The sequence below is a fragment of the Stylophora pistillata genome, chromosome 5 (genome assembly GCF_964205215.1).
Source record: "Stylophora pistillata chromosome 5, jaStyPist1.2, whole genome shotgun sequence".
NCBI lineage: Eukaryota > Metazoa > Cnidaria > Anthozoa > Scleractinia > Pocilloporidae > Stylophora > Stylophora pistillata.
The window spans coordinates 119,075-136,808 of NC_142523.1; the positions used below are offsets into that span (position 1 = coordinate 119,075).

Consider the following 17,734-nt stretch of genomic DNA (forward strand, 5'->3'; position numbering starts at 1 on the left):
CCGCTTTTCTAGTAGTGAGCTTGGGCTGCCTGTGTCGTGTGATGTAGAACTCAAGCCAGCTTGAGCTACAGCTACTCCAAAGCAGTAAACAGTGGGCGCATTCCTCAAAATTGTTTTGTCTTCATCACAATACAAGAATTTTTGAGATTTGTATTTCCTTTCTCCAATGGAAACTGTCTTTATTTGTGGCGGTAAATTTGAGATCGAAGTAGGTGGTTCGCACGTTACTTCATGCCACCATGTTGGTGGAAGTAAACAATAGATATCTCATTAGCTCCTTTTGTTCGTCTACCAGCATTTAAATTTGACCAGCACACGTCAACGGTGAGTAACAAATGAGCCTAGGTCTTCCCAGGGAAGACTTCCTTAGATATAGCGAGCCTTCGTGTTAAAGAGCCACAAACTGGAGGACCACCAACATTTTACTGACTTCAGGTCCGAAATTATCTGCGCAAAGTGATAACTAGAAATTGCTGATCCATCAGTATACTGAATCCCTCGTGACATGTGAATCTGGTATTTCACTTAGATTATTGTTCTTCCCGTTTTCCGACCTCGACCCCTTTTTACTTCAAGGACTGACGTAGTCATATTATGAAGTTTAGCTACGGACTTAAATTTCACTCGTTCGCTCCCTCCATTCTAATCTACCATGTTGGGTTAGACGCATTTTCTCCTGCCTCCCCTTACTAGGTTAGCTTCTGTCCCCAGAGTCGTGCCTTTGTCTATATCTGCTTTGCCGCTATCATTTCGGCGCCCCTTTGCGAAGAGAACGCGTAGAACAGTATGTACCCGCTGCCAGCGAGTTCTCTGTAGCTCACGTGCTATTAGAGGCGGCTGCGTAACTATTGAATGGTGTCGAATCCACGTGAGAAACTCAATTTTCTTTGTTTCACGTTCTGAACATTGATCGCAGCCTTTCAAGTTTTCATTTGGACAAAAAAAAAATAGGAATTATGACACCTGCTGTTTCCTTCAAAGGTAAAAGGAATTAACGCGCGAATAATAAAACGTCACAGAGGTCCTTTGATAATTAGTTCGTGCGGTTAAAATTTCACGTGCAAATGCGCGCAGAACATTTAAATGTCAACTACGAGGGTAGAATCAAGTATTTCATTCATTGAGCTGCAAGAAGTTTTAGAGAAGGCTCGTCAGGTAAGATTTGAAGGCTCCTGGAAAAAATGTGTGCTCTGTTTGGCAAAGTCAAGTGACAGCTAAAAGCTCATATGTGTTTAGGCAGTAAATTTTTAGAAAGCTCTCGAGGGCGAAATTTAATAGCACGGTTACCTTAGCGAGAATGCAGGCGTACTTTCGTCGACTCTTACGGCTCGTTATTTCTAAAGCGGCCATCTTAGGAGAGACTCCTTAAAGTTTGCAATTGACTTTGTTGCCTACGGCTTGAAGTCCAGCTGTATTTTTTTCAAAGAACCTTTCTAGTAGACCTTCGTCAGAGCAAAACGAAGGGTTAGCGAGGAAAGACTCTGACAAAGGCTCGAAACATCAGCTCGTTAGGAACTCTCTCTGCGGTCAATTTAAATTGTCAACTTTACTGGAAAATTCAGTTAGAATAGTTATTGCGAATAACAATCGCGCAAATAGTACTTGAGGCTGTAATATGTTTTCAAAAATAACCTGGGGATGTCACTACTGTATTGCCCCATTGCATTGCTATTCTAAATCACCAATCGCCATATTATTATTATTTTTTTAAGTAGATACAGAATGAATTTAAAGCGTTGTTTGTTCATGGGCAAGTTCTTGTGCATGTTGTTGGTATCCACCAATGGTTGGTGGCCGTTTTCCAGCTCATCTACTGAAGAGACCGAAGAAGAGCAAGGACGTTATTTGAAGAACAGTCCAGTTCCTTTCGAAATGACGACAGCCGAAGAAAAATTTTTGGCCGAGGCCAAGAAGTATATGGGAAATCTTACACCACTGGACACCTGTCATCAGATGGTAAGTATGAAGTCATCAAAGTACATAAACAGTTTTCGATTTCACAAATCTTGTTTTGGTAATAGCGGTAAATATTGTATATATTTTCGAATTAAAAACAATTACACCAGTAAATGCATATTATTTCCGCTCTATAGATGTTTTTGTATTGTGGGGCATGCTTAGCACGCGAAGAAAAATACACGTGGGGTTTTCCACGCGCGACTACTAGTTCGTGTCATTCGATTTGGATCACTTTGCGCGTTGATCTTAAAGTTACAGCTGAGTACGACGAGGTTCATTGCTCCAGGGACAGCATACAATGAGATTGATTTTGAACACAACCCTAAACTTTGAGCAAAACAACCCTTAACTCCGATGACCAAGACACAAATTCTCCTTAAAGTGACAAGCTAGTGATGAGAATAAAGAAAAGTGTAACTTAAGGGATAATTAGATGATCTAATACCAAATACTTCAGACTAGCATCATAAGAATTCTATGGCACGCAGTTAAAAGAATTACTATTGCGATCTGGGAATGAAAGGGTAAGAGGGCCACAGGATTTTGTCATCGTTTCGATATTTTCCGTCAGTGTTAAGCTCCAAATTGAGGCAAAAAAATCAAAATGTTGCACAATTCAGTCATATAAAAAATCCTTGCGATCATTTTCGATTCTTAGGTCATAAACCGAATCAAGAAATCCTGTAGCGATATCAACGAAGTTGAACTGGCAAAGTTAGGCGTGGCTCTCTTAAACTGTCAATCAAAATCCGAAGGAAGGAGAACGTACGAATGCACAGATGACATGGTAAGTTTTTAGTTTAGTTTATCCAATGATCGCCTCTGGGTACGAGGTCAGTTTGCACAATCGTCACGTCCAAAAACAAGTGGAAACCAAAGTAAAGGTCAAAAGTTTTTTCCAAATTTTTATTTAGGAATTGCGTGATTGCACAGCTAATATGGATGCCAACACGTGGAACAGTTATCACATCATAAGCAACAGGGCGCGGTCGATCTGCTATGCCACCCGGCAGCAGCAGTTCAGACTGAAGACAGAATTTACTGTCAATCAGCTGGCCAGTCAAGCAGAAAATCAAATGGAGCTTATGAACGGTTTACAAGTAAGTTTCAGCCACCCTAGTTCTTTCTTCAGACAAGATATGCGTCAATTTGTGTGGGAATTTTAACTCATCCCAACATGACAACAAATCTAAAAGGTGGAAGTATATCATACAAAACATGTTTAAACTGGGAGAACCTAACTTTGAATTTTGAACTATGTTAATGTTGTGATGATTAAGGTTTGTCAGCAGATAATATAACGGTCATTAGAATACTTTTGTAACAAAGCCACCGCGGTCACTGACGCGACGGGCTTAACCTGGAGGATTTGAGGAAGACATGCCTCCGACTTCGAGTGAGGTGGCCAAGGGGTGGAGGGTGGAGGGGAGTAACGGGGGAAGGAGAACGGCGGAGCTTTCTGTTTTCTCCCCCACCTCCCTCTTTCTCACTCTCCCTCCTTTCTCATTTTCCTCCTGCTTTCCTCCTCGCCCAATTCTCGACCAGAACGTCCTTTGATAACTTACTTACTTAATCCTCTTCATGTTGTGAAACGCATAAGGCCTCGGCCAAAGAGCGCCATTGGCTTCTGTCGGGTGCTTGTCGTTCCAGGTGACCCCATGTCCAGCTGTTTTACTAAAACTCCCTTACCACTTGGGCAAGTTTACCAGTCTGGTAGAAAGTTCTTACATTCCAACAGGCTATTCTTGTCTTCTCTTTCGGTTTCAAGGTATCCACCATCGGGGTGCCAGCTCCCTGCAGGGTTTGGTTGACATCCGTCATCTGTCCAGTCACCTGGCTGATATCATCCCTGTCACCACCAATGATTATTTCTCTGACGTCGGTTTCCGTAACAATAGGGACTTTAAGCAGTTCAGACTGCAACGCCACGGAAGACGTCGATTAAAAAATGAGTTTCTACTTTTAGTTAGAATTTCGAAAATGGATACATGTGTTTACCGTCTCATAGGGCGCCAGACCTCAAACTCAACATAACGCATAAAAGTAGCGTTGAGTTCCAAATGTAAATTAAAATAGTTTGCCGCCGCGGTTTCGCTCCGCAGACGACGCAAATTTTGGTGATTTCACGTTGTTGTTTTGCAAAATACGGCTAAGAAATGTACAACGTTCTAAAACACACGTGCTAGGCTATTGTTCTGCCAATTAGATCCATTGGTTTTCCACGTTCTCGTTGCCGTAGCCGTCGTGGTTTGCTTAAAGTCCCCAATAGAAGTTTTTTTTTACGGGATAGGGTTGTTAGCCCCATGCCCAACCCTCCTCTTTTATCCGGGCTTGGGACCGACAGGATATACCCAAACTGATTGAGCATACCCAGGCAGAGTGTTGTCCTTTGATAAGCTCAACCTTTATTTTTGTTCAATTGAAAAGGAAGGTCAAAGGAGACTGACAGAAGTAGCAGATGATACTGTGATTAGAGTGACCGCTGGTCAGGAACGTCTTGTGAAACAGCAAGAGCAACTACATTCCAACTATGACGATGTACAGCGGTCGATCGCGTTCTCATTAAGAGGAAATGTCAGAGCACTGCACCAGGAAAGAATAATGATAGACAGCGGTCGGAAACAGCTCAAAGATATGGCGAAAGCGGTCAAAGAAAAGCTTGGTTCGTCCAGTTAACAGTTTTTATCAAAGAGAGTTTTTTCATTTAACCTCGCTTGGTTATCGTCTCCCTTCTTTTACAAAAGAGACAGTCTGAGATTAATCATTTTACAACTAAAATTTTCAAATCGAGCTGAGGATCAATTTTCCACCTTGTCCTGGTAACGTATTCACGCGTAGCAATGTTTTGTCTAATGTGGTCGGTCCAAATCAAGTCACTGAAATAGATGAAAATGCAAATACACTCTAATTAGTGTCAGTCAGTTTTGTTCTCAGTTGGAAAATGCAAATAAAATATTGAGATAAAGTATAAAAGTAGAGTATAAAAAGATAGAAATGCTTTTCATTATACAATAACGTAAAAGCTGAGTATCTCAGTTCTTAATCAACAGAGAATGCTACAATGGAAATTCAGAAGCAGGATCTGGACCGTAAAAAGAGCCACCGCAGAATTTTAGACGACTTGAACAAAATTCGTAGTAAGGCGGAAGAAGTGTGGAGTAAGATAGGTAACTAGAATCCCTTTACACCTTTACAGTGGTATTCATATTCTCCATACTGTTCTCTATACATTTCCAACAGTTCTGACGAGAGAATTTGTTTGACAATCAGGAGTTCCTTAGTTGGTGATCGTTTCCTTTATTCTCCTCACCCTAACGTTTGATTCAAGGGTGATATTGTAAGGAGAAATTAGATGCTGGTCACTCTAAGGAGTTGAAGGGTTAATTTTTTATGTTGAGCTCAGCCGACAACCACCGAATGAAATTTGATCTGTGCAACAGAGCTATATTCCACTAAATGTAATGTAATATAACCCAGGGTAATCGTCACAACGGCTATAATCATGATAATGGAATCTATCAGGTGCTAAAAGGCGGGAAAGCGCGACTGACCTTTCCAGATTGTTCTGAGCTTTGCATCTGATTGGCTGAGGAAATGGCACAAACTTTCTGCGCCAATCAGAGCACTGGTCCTTCCGCCTCCTAGAGCACGTCATTTTAAGTCAAAACAGATGCCAATCGTTTTTTGTTTTACCTTTCGATTTAAGTTTGTTTGAATTCGGTTGTAGACCATAGCACACTTCAAATGAAGTCGTACCACAGTGAGACCATTCAACATTACAATGAAACTATGGAAAATCTGAAAACTATCAACGATACCATCGGATATTTAATAGAGGTAAGAGAAATTCGAACTGCGTGTGATCACTCGTATCTTTTAATTGGATTTTTTTCTACTTCTAACTCCCATACATAAAAAGCTTATTGTTAAAGTTCGGCTTTTAATATTCAATTTAGGCTTGTACTTACTTTTATATTTCCAAACTTATTTTTTAAGTAGAACTTCAACAGTTTGCTTAAATTGAATGCTTCTTGAAAAAGTTTCTAAAACAAGTATCAACATGTAATTTATTTAAACAGGTAACCAATCAGATACAAGACAAGATCGATAACAGACTCGGTTGGTTGACGCGACATCTGGGAGGGACTGGAGACAAACTAGTGTTGGTCACCACCTGCTTGATGCATGCTGGGTATTTCGTCCTAGCAACCCTGTGTATCTTGTTCCTGAATGCACCTCTGTTCACTCGGCTTGTTCTCCTGATCACAGTACCAATCAATGCATGGATGGAGATCAATTTTGACTCCAGTTTATCATACAGTACACTCTCTTGTATCATCGCTGTGGCTCTGCTAGGTATGTAATAATATTTACATTTCCATTTACGTGCAAATCATATCATCGCCACAATAGCTACTTTGTTAGGCTAGTTCCAATTTTAATTCTAGACTAGCATGTACTACTTACTAATCCTTACTTTGGAGGGCCACTGGTTTGTCAGCGTACACCCTCTTCAAATAAATTTGACTTACTTATTGAAGCAAAGCAAGCCTCGATTTGAAGAAAATCCTCAAGATAACTCGGAAATGTGAAACTCGTATGTTTTCATTTATGATGAAACGCGATTGGTTGACTGACGTGGTATTTTGCACGCTTGTGAATGGCTTATAATAGTTCCCACGCTCTTTTAGGGAACTGGTTATACTTCTACCTGACAAAGAAATATTTCCCATCCAACGCTGATCGACTTTCTAAATCTTCAACTTTGGCATTGAGTTCTGCGAGCTCTCTCTGTCGACAAGAAACTCCAAATGATAGAGAGAACATACTGGATACAATAGGTAGGTGTTCTTTGTTTTTAAACAAGTATATGTATCTACATACTACATCAATATACATGGGTTTCTTTCCGGGTTTGAAGACTTCAATTTTTTTATAAAGTCGTAGTAGTAGCAAGTATGATACATATTGTAAGAAATATACAACATTTTTAGAGACATGTTCGGCATGCTTATGCCATCTTCAATCAATGAGTAACTGAACGTGAGTAATTATATAATAGACAAGTAGATGAATAAAATATTTACAGTATGTAATACAAAAGCGGGTACTAATCACAGCGTGACAACAAACAAGAAATTAAAGGTGTGAACTAAAATGCTAGAAAGCATTATAATACTTTTCTGGGTCTCCGAGGATGGGTTTTACGACACTTAATCGAAAAACGCTTCAAGGCCCTTTCTGTTGATAACTTCCATAGTTAATAAACATCTTTACTTTTTCCCTATTCCAGACAGTATAGAGAGCCTCGACGACTCAGCTGTGACTTTGACACCCAAAGAACCTGTGGGAAATACCAAACGTCAATTAAACCTTTACTTCCCAAATGCAGCCTCCACCCCAAGTAGAAAAGTAACCCCTCCACGCAGGCGCTGTGGCGCTCCAACAAAAACAGGCTCAGCCTGTAAGAAAGTGATCTCTAATACAAGCTTTAAATGCACTACGCATTTACGGATGGACTCGAGTCATATCCCGGATGAGTGTTAGGAAACAGACACGTAACAGAGCCAAATTGAAGCATTATTATAAATACTGAAGAGAAATACCTTTTAAAATGGCGGGACAGAGCTATGTTTTTCACTTATCTGTGTCTATGAATAGTTGCCAAACTTGATATATTATGTGTAGATAGAACTTTTGCGTAATGTCCGAGTTACGCGATCGAGGCAACGAGTCTCGCTTATAACGGCGCTATTTTTCATAGGGACAATAGTATCGAAAGACAGAGCCGAATGGCCTTCGACGTCCTTAATTTGACCTTTCATCAACACTCAAGTCTAGGCAGAGTAAACCAAATTCTCAAAGCTTCAAGTGATGTACATTATCAGTTTTAAAGAATATTCAACAGCCTCTTCATTCATTACGTAAAATTTTCGCGCGCTTCATTTTCACCCAATGATTACTGTTTCAGAGCTCACGAGGTTCAATTTTAAACCCGCGAGAAACATACTAATTTACTGTGGCAAGAATTCTGAGCTAAGAAACCAACGACGGGCTGAATTCGGTCGCGCCCCGAACGGAATTACTTCAAGCGACTTAAGTATGGACCTTTATACTTATTTTATTAAGTATCAGCCTTTACTCTAAGTATGGACCTAATCATCAACTACCGGATCGTGTAATTGGAGAATGTAACTGTTTAAGGGATTTTTAAGCTAAGAATCATATTTCCTTTATAGAGAGTATTTATTTATTTATTCATTTAACTTTCGTTGTCTCAGAGTTAAGATTTATTTAGGTCAATTAATAAAACACATTGGTCATGTTAACTCTGCTTGGTAGGTGTTTGCTAATACCCTTCAAATCACAAACCTACATCCCAGTACCTCTCGCAGGTAGTATGGTAAAGTATGAACTTAAACCAGTTAGTTTAGCTACCTGTAACAGCAGACAAGAATGAATGCCCAAAAAGTGCGGAAGCTAACCCAGACTCCGTAGCAGGAAGCACTTGTGAGTATCCCTTTTCCACTTCGATATGATGCCAAGGGCCATCGTGGATTACCCCTCTCTCCTCCCCTCCCCTCCACTCCTCCCCAACATTTCGCCCGGTTTCCCTGGCAGTTCATTAGTTTCCATTCATTTCCCTTGTGTGAGAGGGACACCGTAAGATTAAGTCTCGCCTTTGAAGACAACATTCGAAACAATAACTAGAACTCGGCCAATAGCCGTTCATTTAACCTCAAAGACCGTAATCCACACATTTGTAAAAAACAATTGCGTATCTAAGCGATTTTATTTCTCGTTCACTTGCTTTAGAATAAAAATCGTTCATAAACAGAGTTAAAAACTTCACCATCCTTGGCAGGAGTGGCAAATGAACAGACGACTGTTCAGTATAAAAGTCTAATTTTGGAGTTTAAATTACAAAATTTTCATAATATTCCACTAAGAAATGTCGGAGGGGAGCCAACCACAGCCACTGTAACTTATCAAGTCCTTTGCACCGATTGGAACCAAAGGAAGATTGTAAGGAATCCATAGAACTCAAAATGGAACCAGTCGTGTCAATTTAAGCGCTGAAAAAATGCGTAGAAATAAGTGACAATTCAAACTATAGCTGCGTTTGATTGGCTGAGAAGCTACCGCTAGTTTGCTGGCAGAACCAATCAGAGGGCCCTTAAAGTTCAAGCAAATTGATCCCGGATTGCCGGTTTCGCAAAGATTTAATGGAAATTCAATTAAAAGTAACTGGATGAAACGTAATGTTACGCTCCCCCGACCTAAACAGTTACTGAACCACTACAAATGCAGGTCAAGGTTACAGTGGCAATAACATGGCTTTCTCTTACGGATACCAAAATAAAAGATAACGAACTTGCACGTTTAACTACTAGAGAGGTTTTGCACAGCAGCCATGTTGGATGGCAGGAACAATGAAAATATTTTGCATAAGAAAGAAATTTTTTTCATGGGTAAAATAATCTATTGTTTCTGCCATCCAACATGGCTGCTGTGCAAAAGCTCTTTAAACAGTACGAACACATGCAAAGAACACTTCGTGTCCTACCTTTATAAAAGCAGTCTAGCCTAAAGTTGTAATCTTGGTCTTTGTACAGAGTGAAAGTTTTTGGAAATCAAAATTTACAAAAGGTAAGTACATTGTAATTTAATAAATTAAATATCAAATAGCGAGGAAAATTTGGTTCACTTAAATTCAATGTATGCTTGCGATATAAATATGTAATTCTTCTTTAAGTGCGAAGTTCTTGACATACATTATTTTCTTTTTGAGTTTATATTATTCTCATTTGAATGCTTTGTGTAACAAACTCGTTGATAGATTTGGATCAGTGTCAGAATCTAGCAACTGCACCCCTACCCATTCCCCAATCATTGTTGAGTTAGGGAAGGAGTAGGTGAGCAGCAGATTCCTTCAGTAAGCTAAAATTGGCAGATTGAAGAGCCCCAGCAATCGTAACATTTGAAAGCTATATCAACCTGTCAATTTATGAGCCTGTCAATTTATGAGCCTGTCAATTTATCAACCTGTCAATTTATCAACCTGTCAATTTCTCGGTTTATTTTGTAACTCGAGGACAAGTTCAGGAGGGAGAATAGTCCTTTTTACAATTGTGGGCTTGGTGGCCAAGCCTTTGAGCAGGAGTGAGGCTAAGGGTGACCTTCTTATGATAGAGATGTTGCTGCTTTTCAAATGCAAATTTCTTTGTTATTATGCTAACTAGATACAGGTGTCTTTTACAACAGGGTCACCCTTAGCCTCACTCCTGTTCAAAGGCTTGGCCACCAAGCCCACAACTGTAAAATGAACTATGTAATGAATTTACACATTGTCCATTTTCATTGATTACCTTTGATGCCATTTACCTATGACTATCGAATTGTAAGAGAGGGGAGCCTACACAAGTGACTGAGATACATCGGGAGTCGGGATATATCCCTCGAGTCGCTTGACAAATGGTAGGTTCGATTTGTACCTTACGCCTAACCAGTGGAGGACTCCATTTTGAAAGATGTACGGACAGTTTGAAATAGTCATCGAAATTTCGAGGAAACACGTAAGCATATCGAACGACTACATTTAACTTCAAAACTAACGTATTTTCAGCTGAAAGGCTGTACAGTCTATATAACTATCTATGTGACTCTTTATCGTTGTATTTGAGATTATCGATGGGTAAATACATCAATTATGGGTTAGTTTAGACACTATTCCCCATGAAAGGAGAATAAATGTCTAAACTAAAGTAATAAGGTCATCTGGCTACTATCGACGGGTGATCGATCAGCGATCGGTGGGGTCAGCTATAGTCGAGGGAGTACGAGTCATCCTCGGCAAGTTTTCGTAACACTACCGAGTAGTTGGCAATATTCAAAGTTGCCAAATAGATAATTGCTACGAATACGATCATTGTCAAACGATGTTCGGGAATAGCGGTAACGTGCGTTCAGCTCATAATGTAGAAAAAACTGATAATAGTAAATTGCATTCTAAGCTACGGAACTAGACTTGTGACGGAAGAAAATTCACTACCAGCAACTTTCATAAGTTCTCTTTGAAGCTTAAAAGCGTCTTCACAATTCTTAGCGAAGATCACAACACAAGCTTTGTGTTGAATTTTTACAGAGAGGTCTCGGACCGAAACGTATTTTATTAAACTTTCTTAGACTTTTTATTTGAGTATATGTCTTTCTTAGCTCGAAGTTGTCCGTCCTCGTGTACTACAATATTTTTCCTACTATTTATCGAGGTTTGGACTGTGAATCCCTTCGGATCCTTCTGGCGCGGCGTCACTGTTGGCTCGAGGCCTTTTAACTTGTTCTTGTTTTAACTTGCTCTGCAATTGCGCATGCTCGCTAGTGTACTCTAGTTTGAGCACTCTGGCATGGCTTAGACGATACCACAAAGGTTGGATCGTTTGGGGTGACCATATTGGTTCTCCTCCATCTTAGCATTAGCACTGCACTGAAAAAAAAAAAAAACTGCACTGATGAGGCCCAGAAGGCCGAAACAGTACTGTCTGCAGTTAGTTATATATATATAGATATAGCTCTTTGGCATACAAAGCTTTGCTTTCATGTCCAAATTGAGCACTCTAACTAGGATGAGTCATTGCTCTGCAATTGCGCATGCTCGCTAGTGTACTCTAGTTTGAGCACTCTGGCATGGCTTAGACGATACCACAAAGGTTGGATCGTTTGGGGTGACCATATTGGTTCTCCTCCATCCTAGCATTAGCACTGCACTGATGAGGCCCAGAAGGCCGAAACAGTACTGTCTGCAGTTAGTTATATATATATATATATACATATATGGTTGATGCTTTCGCTAAAGTTTCCCTCAAAAAAATAAAATCTCCTAATTGTTGACGTTTAGCCGCACACCTAGACCCCAGGGTCTAGTGCACCTGGGAATAAAATTTCAGCTCGCTGTCATGCAAATCCGGCATTAGATATTTTCGAAGAGCCGTGCTTTCAATCCCGAGGTCCCCAGGGTCTAGTGCACCTGGGAATAAAATTTCAGTTCGCTGGCATAAATAACAGAGCTGTGGCATGCGTGAGAAGATGGCTCCTGATGCGTTTGCAGAGGTGCGTCACATGTAGTGGCCAACCTTCGCACGCATGCCACTCCGGCGTCACACATTTCCCAGAGTCTTGCTTTGAATCCCGAGGTCCCCAGGGTCTAATGCACCTGGAAACAAAATTTCAGCTCGCTGGCATGCTTAACAGAGCTGTGGCATGCGTTAGAAGATGGCTCCCCGATGCGTTTGCAGAGGTGCCTTTCATGTAGAGGCCATCCTTCGCACGTATGCCACTCCGGCGTCAGACATTTCCCAGAGTCGTGCTTTGAATCTCGAGTTCCCCATGGTCTAGTGCACCTGGGAATAAAATTTCCGCACGCTGGCATGCGTAACAGAGGTGTCGTAAGCGTGATAAGATGGCTCTCCGATGCGTTATCAGACGTGCCCCTCATGCAGAGGCCAACCTTCGCACGCATGCCACTCCGGGGTCAGACATTTCCCAGATTCGCGCTCTAAATCTCGAGTTACCCAGTGTCTAGTGCAACTGGGAATAAAATCTCAGCTCGCTGGCATGCGTAACAGAGCTGTGGCATGCGTGAGAAGATGGCTCCCCGATGCCTTCGCAGAGGTGCCTCTCTTGTAGAGGCACCTCTGACGTTCGTTCATGGAGTTCTCCGTGGATTACCTCTGAATTGAAAGACCTTATGCATAATAGAGACATATTAAAAATCAAAGCTAGCAAGACAAATGATCCTAACGATTGGGCATTATTTAAGAAACAAAGAAATATAGTCAATAAGCAAATACGCTCAGCTAAGCAAGCTTATTACCAAAATAGTTTTAATAAGCAAACCAGCGACTCCCGAAAGACCTGGCAGACTATAAACGAGTTAACTTCTCGAAAATCTGGGAAAACGCCAGTGGCGTCACTAAAAGTGAACGGATTAACGATAACTAATCGGTTGGAGCTATCAAACGAATTCAATAACCACTTTGCTAATATTGGTCCAAAACTTGCCAGTGAGATAAATTGTGATAGTGGTAGCTATCAAAGATATCTTACCGCAACAGATAAACGGTTTAAGCTCCAACCCACCAATCCAACTAAAGTATTTTCACTTTTAAATAAACTAGACAAGTCAAAGGCAACAGGCCTTGACAAAATATCTGCTAGGTTTATCAGGGAATGTGCTGATCTCATTTGTGTGCCGATATGTGATATTTTCAATCAATCTATTAGCCAAGGGACGTTCCCAGACGACTGGAAATATGCAAGGATTACCCCTCTTTATAAACAGGGTGACCGCGGTGATGCTAACAATTACCGCCCAATATCGGTGATTCCAATAATGGCGAAGGTGTTTGAAAGGATAGTTTATGAACAGTTATATGCCTATTTGGAAGAGCACGATATTTTATGTCAAAACCAATCAGGGTTTCGTGCTAATCATTCAACTGTAACAGCTTTGTTGGAAGCGACAGATTCTTGGGCATATAATATTGATAACGAGAAAATCAATGGAGTCATTTTTTTAGATTTGAAAAAAGCTTTTGACACTGTTGATCATCAGATCCTTCTATCGAAACTAAACTGTTATGGTATAGATGGAAAATCTTTCAGATGGTTTCAGTCATATTTGGAAAACCGAACATAAAAATGCTCTGTCAACGGGTCGCTATCCAGTAGCTACTCGTTGACTTGCGGCGTCCCACAAGGGACCATCCTCGGTCCATTATTGTTCTTATTATATATCAACGATCTTCCAAATTGCTTATCAAATTGTAAACCGAGAATGTATGCCGATGACACGCACCTCACATATGCGGGAAGCAATCTTGAGAACGTTCAGTTTTGTCTAAATGAAGACCTAGAAAACGTCTTCAACTGGCTACAAGCGAACAAACTCACGTTGAACATGACTAAAACCGAATTCATGCTAATAGGGTCGAGGCAGAGACTGAATACTCTCACAGCTTCTCCAACAATTAGAATGAACAATACTCAAGTGAGCCAGGTTTCAGCTACAAAATCGCTTGGTGTAATAATAGACGATAAACTCGATTGGCATAGTCACATCGAAAAACTAACGAAAAAGATCGCCTCTGGTATCGGGGCCCTAAAGCGAATTAGGCACCTGATCCCAGCATCAACCTTACATCTCATCTACCAAGCTTTAGTAAAACCTCACTTTGATTACTGTGACATTGTTTGGGGTAGCTGTGGGAAAACGCTACGAGACAAACTGCAGAAATTGCAGAATAGAGCAGCCCGTGTGTTGACATTCTCTAACTATGATGCTGATGCAACTGAGCTACTCGAGTTTTTAGGGTGGAAAAATCTTGCACGCCAGCAGGAAATCCATAAAGCCACCATGATGTTTAGATGTCTGCACGGGCTAGCTCCAAGGTATCTATATTCAAAGTTTACGTGGCGTGACTCTGCTTATGACCTCAGGGACTCTGAAAATAAGCTTAATGTTCCACTACCGCGCACTAATTATTACAGAAAAAGCTTTAGCTACAATGGCGCCACATTATGGAACAGTTTACCACGCGATATAAGGAACACAGAGTCTCTGGGGTTATTTAAACGTAAGATCAATGACATTTTTAAAGTCTAACGCACGGCATTCACGGAAAACAGCTTTAGTGTTATAGTATGTAGTTTTAATTTTAAATATCTTAGCGTATGTGATATGTATTTTTTTAGGCTGATGAATTGATCGTGTCTAAATAAAGATTACAATACAGTACAATACAATACAACCTTCGCACGCATGCCACTCCGGCGCCTGACATATCCCAGAGTTTTGCTTTGAGTCCCGCGGTCCCCAGCGTCTAGTGTACCTGGGAATAAAATTTCAGCTTGCTGGCATGCGTAACAGAGATGTGGCATGCGTGAGAAGATGGCTCTCCAATCCGTTTGCAGTGGTACCTCTTAGGTAGAGGCCAACTTTCGCACGCATGCACCTCCGGCGTCACACGTTTCCCAGAGTCGTGCTTTAAACCTCGAGTTTCCCAGGGTCTAGTACACATGGGAATAAAATTTCAGCTCGCTGGCATTCGTAACATTGAAGTGGTATGCGTGAGAAGATGGCTCCTCGGTGCGTTGATAGAGATAGCTCTCATGTAGTAGCCAACTTTCGCACGCATGCCACTCGGGCGCCCGTGCGAAGAAAATCCTCAAGATAACTCGGAAATGTGAAACTCGTATGTTTTCCTTCAAACTGTCTCCATTTTTGACGAAACGCTATTAGTTGACTGACGTGGTATTTTGCACGCTTGTGAATGGCTTCTAATAGTTCCCATGATCTTATAGGGAACTGGTTATACTTCTACCTAACAAAGAAATATTTCCCATCCAACGCTGATCGAGTCTAAATCTTCACCTTTGGCATTAAATTCGGCGAGCTCTCTTCGTCAAGAAACTTCAAATGATACAGAGAGCATGCTGGATACAATAGGTAGGTGTTGTTTCTTTTTTAAAGAAGTATATGTATGCACGTACTACATCAATATACGCATGTTTTCGTTCCGGGTTTTCAGGATTCAATTTTTCCATTAGACATTCAATTGTTCTCATACTTCGAGGCCAAAACTTGAATTGCTGTGAAAGGTTTTCGAACACCCTCAATCTCTAATGGAGTTGCCTTTATTCTGAATTAAACGCTTTACACAAGCAAGAACAGAATTTAACAGAAAAGCGCTTGACATAACGTCATAAAACAAAGCGAAGCAACGCGGGCGAGTCGACAAAGTAGGTCAATCCTTTGGAAGGTCAATTCTTCATGAGGAAGCATTTTACAATTTGAGTGTCGAAGGTAATCCTGGATTGCATTGGTTTGGTCCACTTCGCTCTGTGATTGGTCCAGAGAACTTATTCCTTTCTCTCAACCAATCAGATGCAAAACTAGAACCAATCACGACTTGGTCGCCCTCGTTTTGGGTTCTCATTGGCTCAAAAGGTATTTTTCTCTCTTCTGATTGGTCGATGTGATAACTTTGGGTTTGGTTTCACGACACTTAATCGAAAAACGCTTAAAGGCCCTTTCTGTTGATAACTTCCATAGTTAATAAACCTCTTTACTTTTTCCCTATTATTCTAGACAGTATCGAGAGCCTGGACGACTCAGCTGTGACTTTGACACCCAAAAGACCTGTGGGAAATACCGAAAGTCAGTTAAACCTTTCCTTCCCAGATGCAGCCTCCACCCCAAGTAGTAAAGTAAGCACTCCACGCAGGCGCTGTTGTGCTCCAGAGAAAACAGGCTCAGCCTGTAAGAGAGTGATCTCTAATGGAAGCTTTAAATGCACTACGCATTTACGGATGGATTCCAGTTATATCTCGGATGAGTGTTGGGAAACAGACTCGTAACAGAGCCAAACTTAAGCATTATTATAAATATTGGAGAGAAATACCTTTAAAGTGGCAGGGCAGAGCTATGTTTTTTTACCTATCTATGTCTATGAATAGTTGCCAAACTTGATATATTATGTGTAGCTAGAACTTTTGCATAATGTCCGAGTTACGCGATCGAGGCAGCGAGTCTCGCTTATAACGGCACTATTTCTTGTAGGGGCAGTAGTATAGAAAGACAGAGCCGAATAGCCCTCGACATCCTTGATTTGACCTTTCATCAACACTCAAGTGAAGGCAGAGTAAACAAAATTCTCAAAGCTTCAAATGATGTACATTATCAGTTTTAAAGAATATTCAGTACCCACTTCATTCATTACGCAAAATTTTCGCGCGCTTCATTTTCACCTACTGATTACTGTTTCAGAGCTCACGAATTTTAATTTTAAACCCGCGAATAACATATTTCACTCTGGCAAGAATTCTGAGCTAAGAAACCAACGACGGGCTGAATTTCGTCGCGTTTCGAACGGAATTATTTCAACCGACTTAATTATGGACCTAGTCATCAATTACCGGATCGTGTAATTGGGGAATGTATGTAGAAGTAGTCATCTATATTTATACCGAATATCCCCTTCAGTGGAGGAACACTGGTATCAACGGGGGTCCTGTTACCCACCCATCCCACCCCAGGGGGGAACATCCATCACACAGTAATCTCGTGCGTGGGAAATTAACGTCTCCTGCCCCTAACCCTGCAGGAGACAGGACCTTCATTTATTTGTCTCTATCGGAGAAGACTAGAATATCTAATCATTTCTTGATGTTATAGAAAGGAAGCATATTCTTCACAATTATTCTAAGACCCTGAGTGTTGGTCCGGCCGGGGCTCGAACCCTCGGCCTCCCGCACAACAGTCCAGCGCTCTATCTATTGAGCTAACCGGGAGGCGGATTTTTAAGCTAAGAATCATATTTCCTTTAAAGAGAGTATTTATTTATTTATTTATTCATTTATTTAACTTTCATTGTCTCGGAGTTTAAGATTTATTTAGGTCAAATAATAAAACAAATTGGTCATATTAATACTGCTTGGTAGGTGTTTGGTAATACCGTTCAAATCATGCACAAACCTACATCCTGGTACCTCTCGCAAGTAGTAAGGTAAAGTATGAACTTCAACCAGCAAGTTTAGCTACTTGTAACAGCAGACAAGAATGAATGTCCAAAGAGTGCGAAGCTAAGCCAGACTCCGTAGCAGGAAGCACTTGTGAGTATCGCTTTTCCCCCTCGATATAATGCCAGGGGCCATCGTACATCACCCCCTCTCCCCAGCATTTTTCCCGGATTCTCTGCAAGTTCATTAGTTTCCATTC

The 17,734-nt window shown here is 40.9% G+C and overlaps 1 protein-coding gene and 1 long non-coding RNA gene across 4 annotated transcripts; both read left to right on the forward strand.

Annotated features, from left to right (window-relative positions):
- The first annotated feature begins 1,046 nt into the window (after positions 1–1,046).
- LOC111333949 (protein brambleberry) lies at positions 1,047–8,288 on the forward strand. 2 transcript variants are annotated; one of them, XM_088759956.1, is made up of 10 exons: positions 1,047–1,155; positions 1,716–1,956; positions 2,618–2,746; positions 2,874–3,059; positions 4,387–4,621; positions 5,010–5,126; positions 5,687–5,796; positions 6,039–6,315; positions 6,651–6,800; positions 7,253–8,288. In XM_088759956.1, exons 2-10 carry the CDS (start codon positions 1,723–1,725, stop codon positions 7,504–7,506), a joined length of 1,692 nt encoding a protein of 563 aa, XP_088616082.1. In that variant the 5' UTR covers positions 1,047–1,155; positions 1,716–1,722; the 3' UTR covers positions 7,507–8,288. The 2 variants fall into 2 exon arrangements, with proteins under 2 accessions (XP_088616082.1, XP_022795381.2); XM_022939646.2 differs by lacking the exon at positions 1,047–1,155 and having other exon boundaries at positions 1,344–1,956.
- Positions 8,289–10,282: 1,994 nt separating this feature from the next.
- LOC148729719 (uncharacterized) lies at positions 10,283–17,444 on the forward strand. Of its 2 annotated transcripts, none has more exons than XR_016001162.1 (3): positions 10,283–10,535; positions 15,319–15,463; positions 16,106–17,444. It is a non-coding gene; the product is annotated as an uncharacterized LOC148729719 (long non-coding RNA). The 2 variants fall into 2 exon arrangements; XR_016001163.1 differs by having other exon boundaries at positions 10,283–10,437.
- Positions 17,445–17,734: the final 290 nt, after the last annotated feature.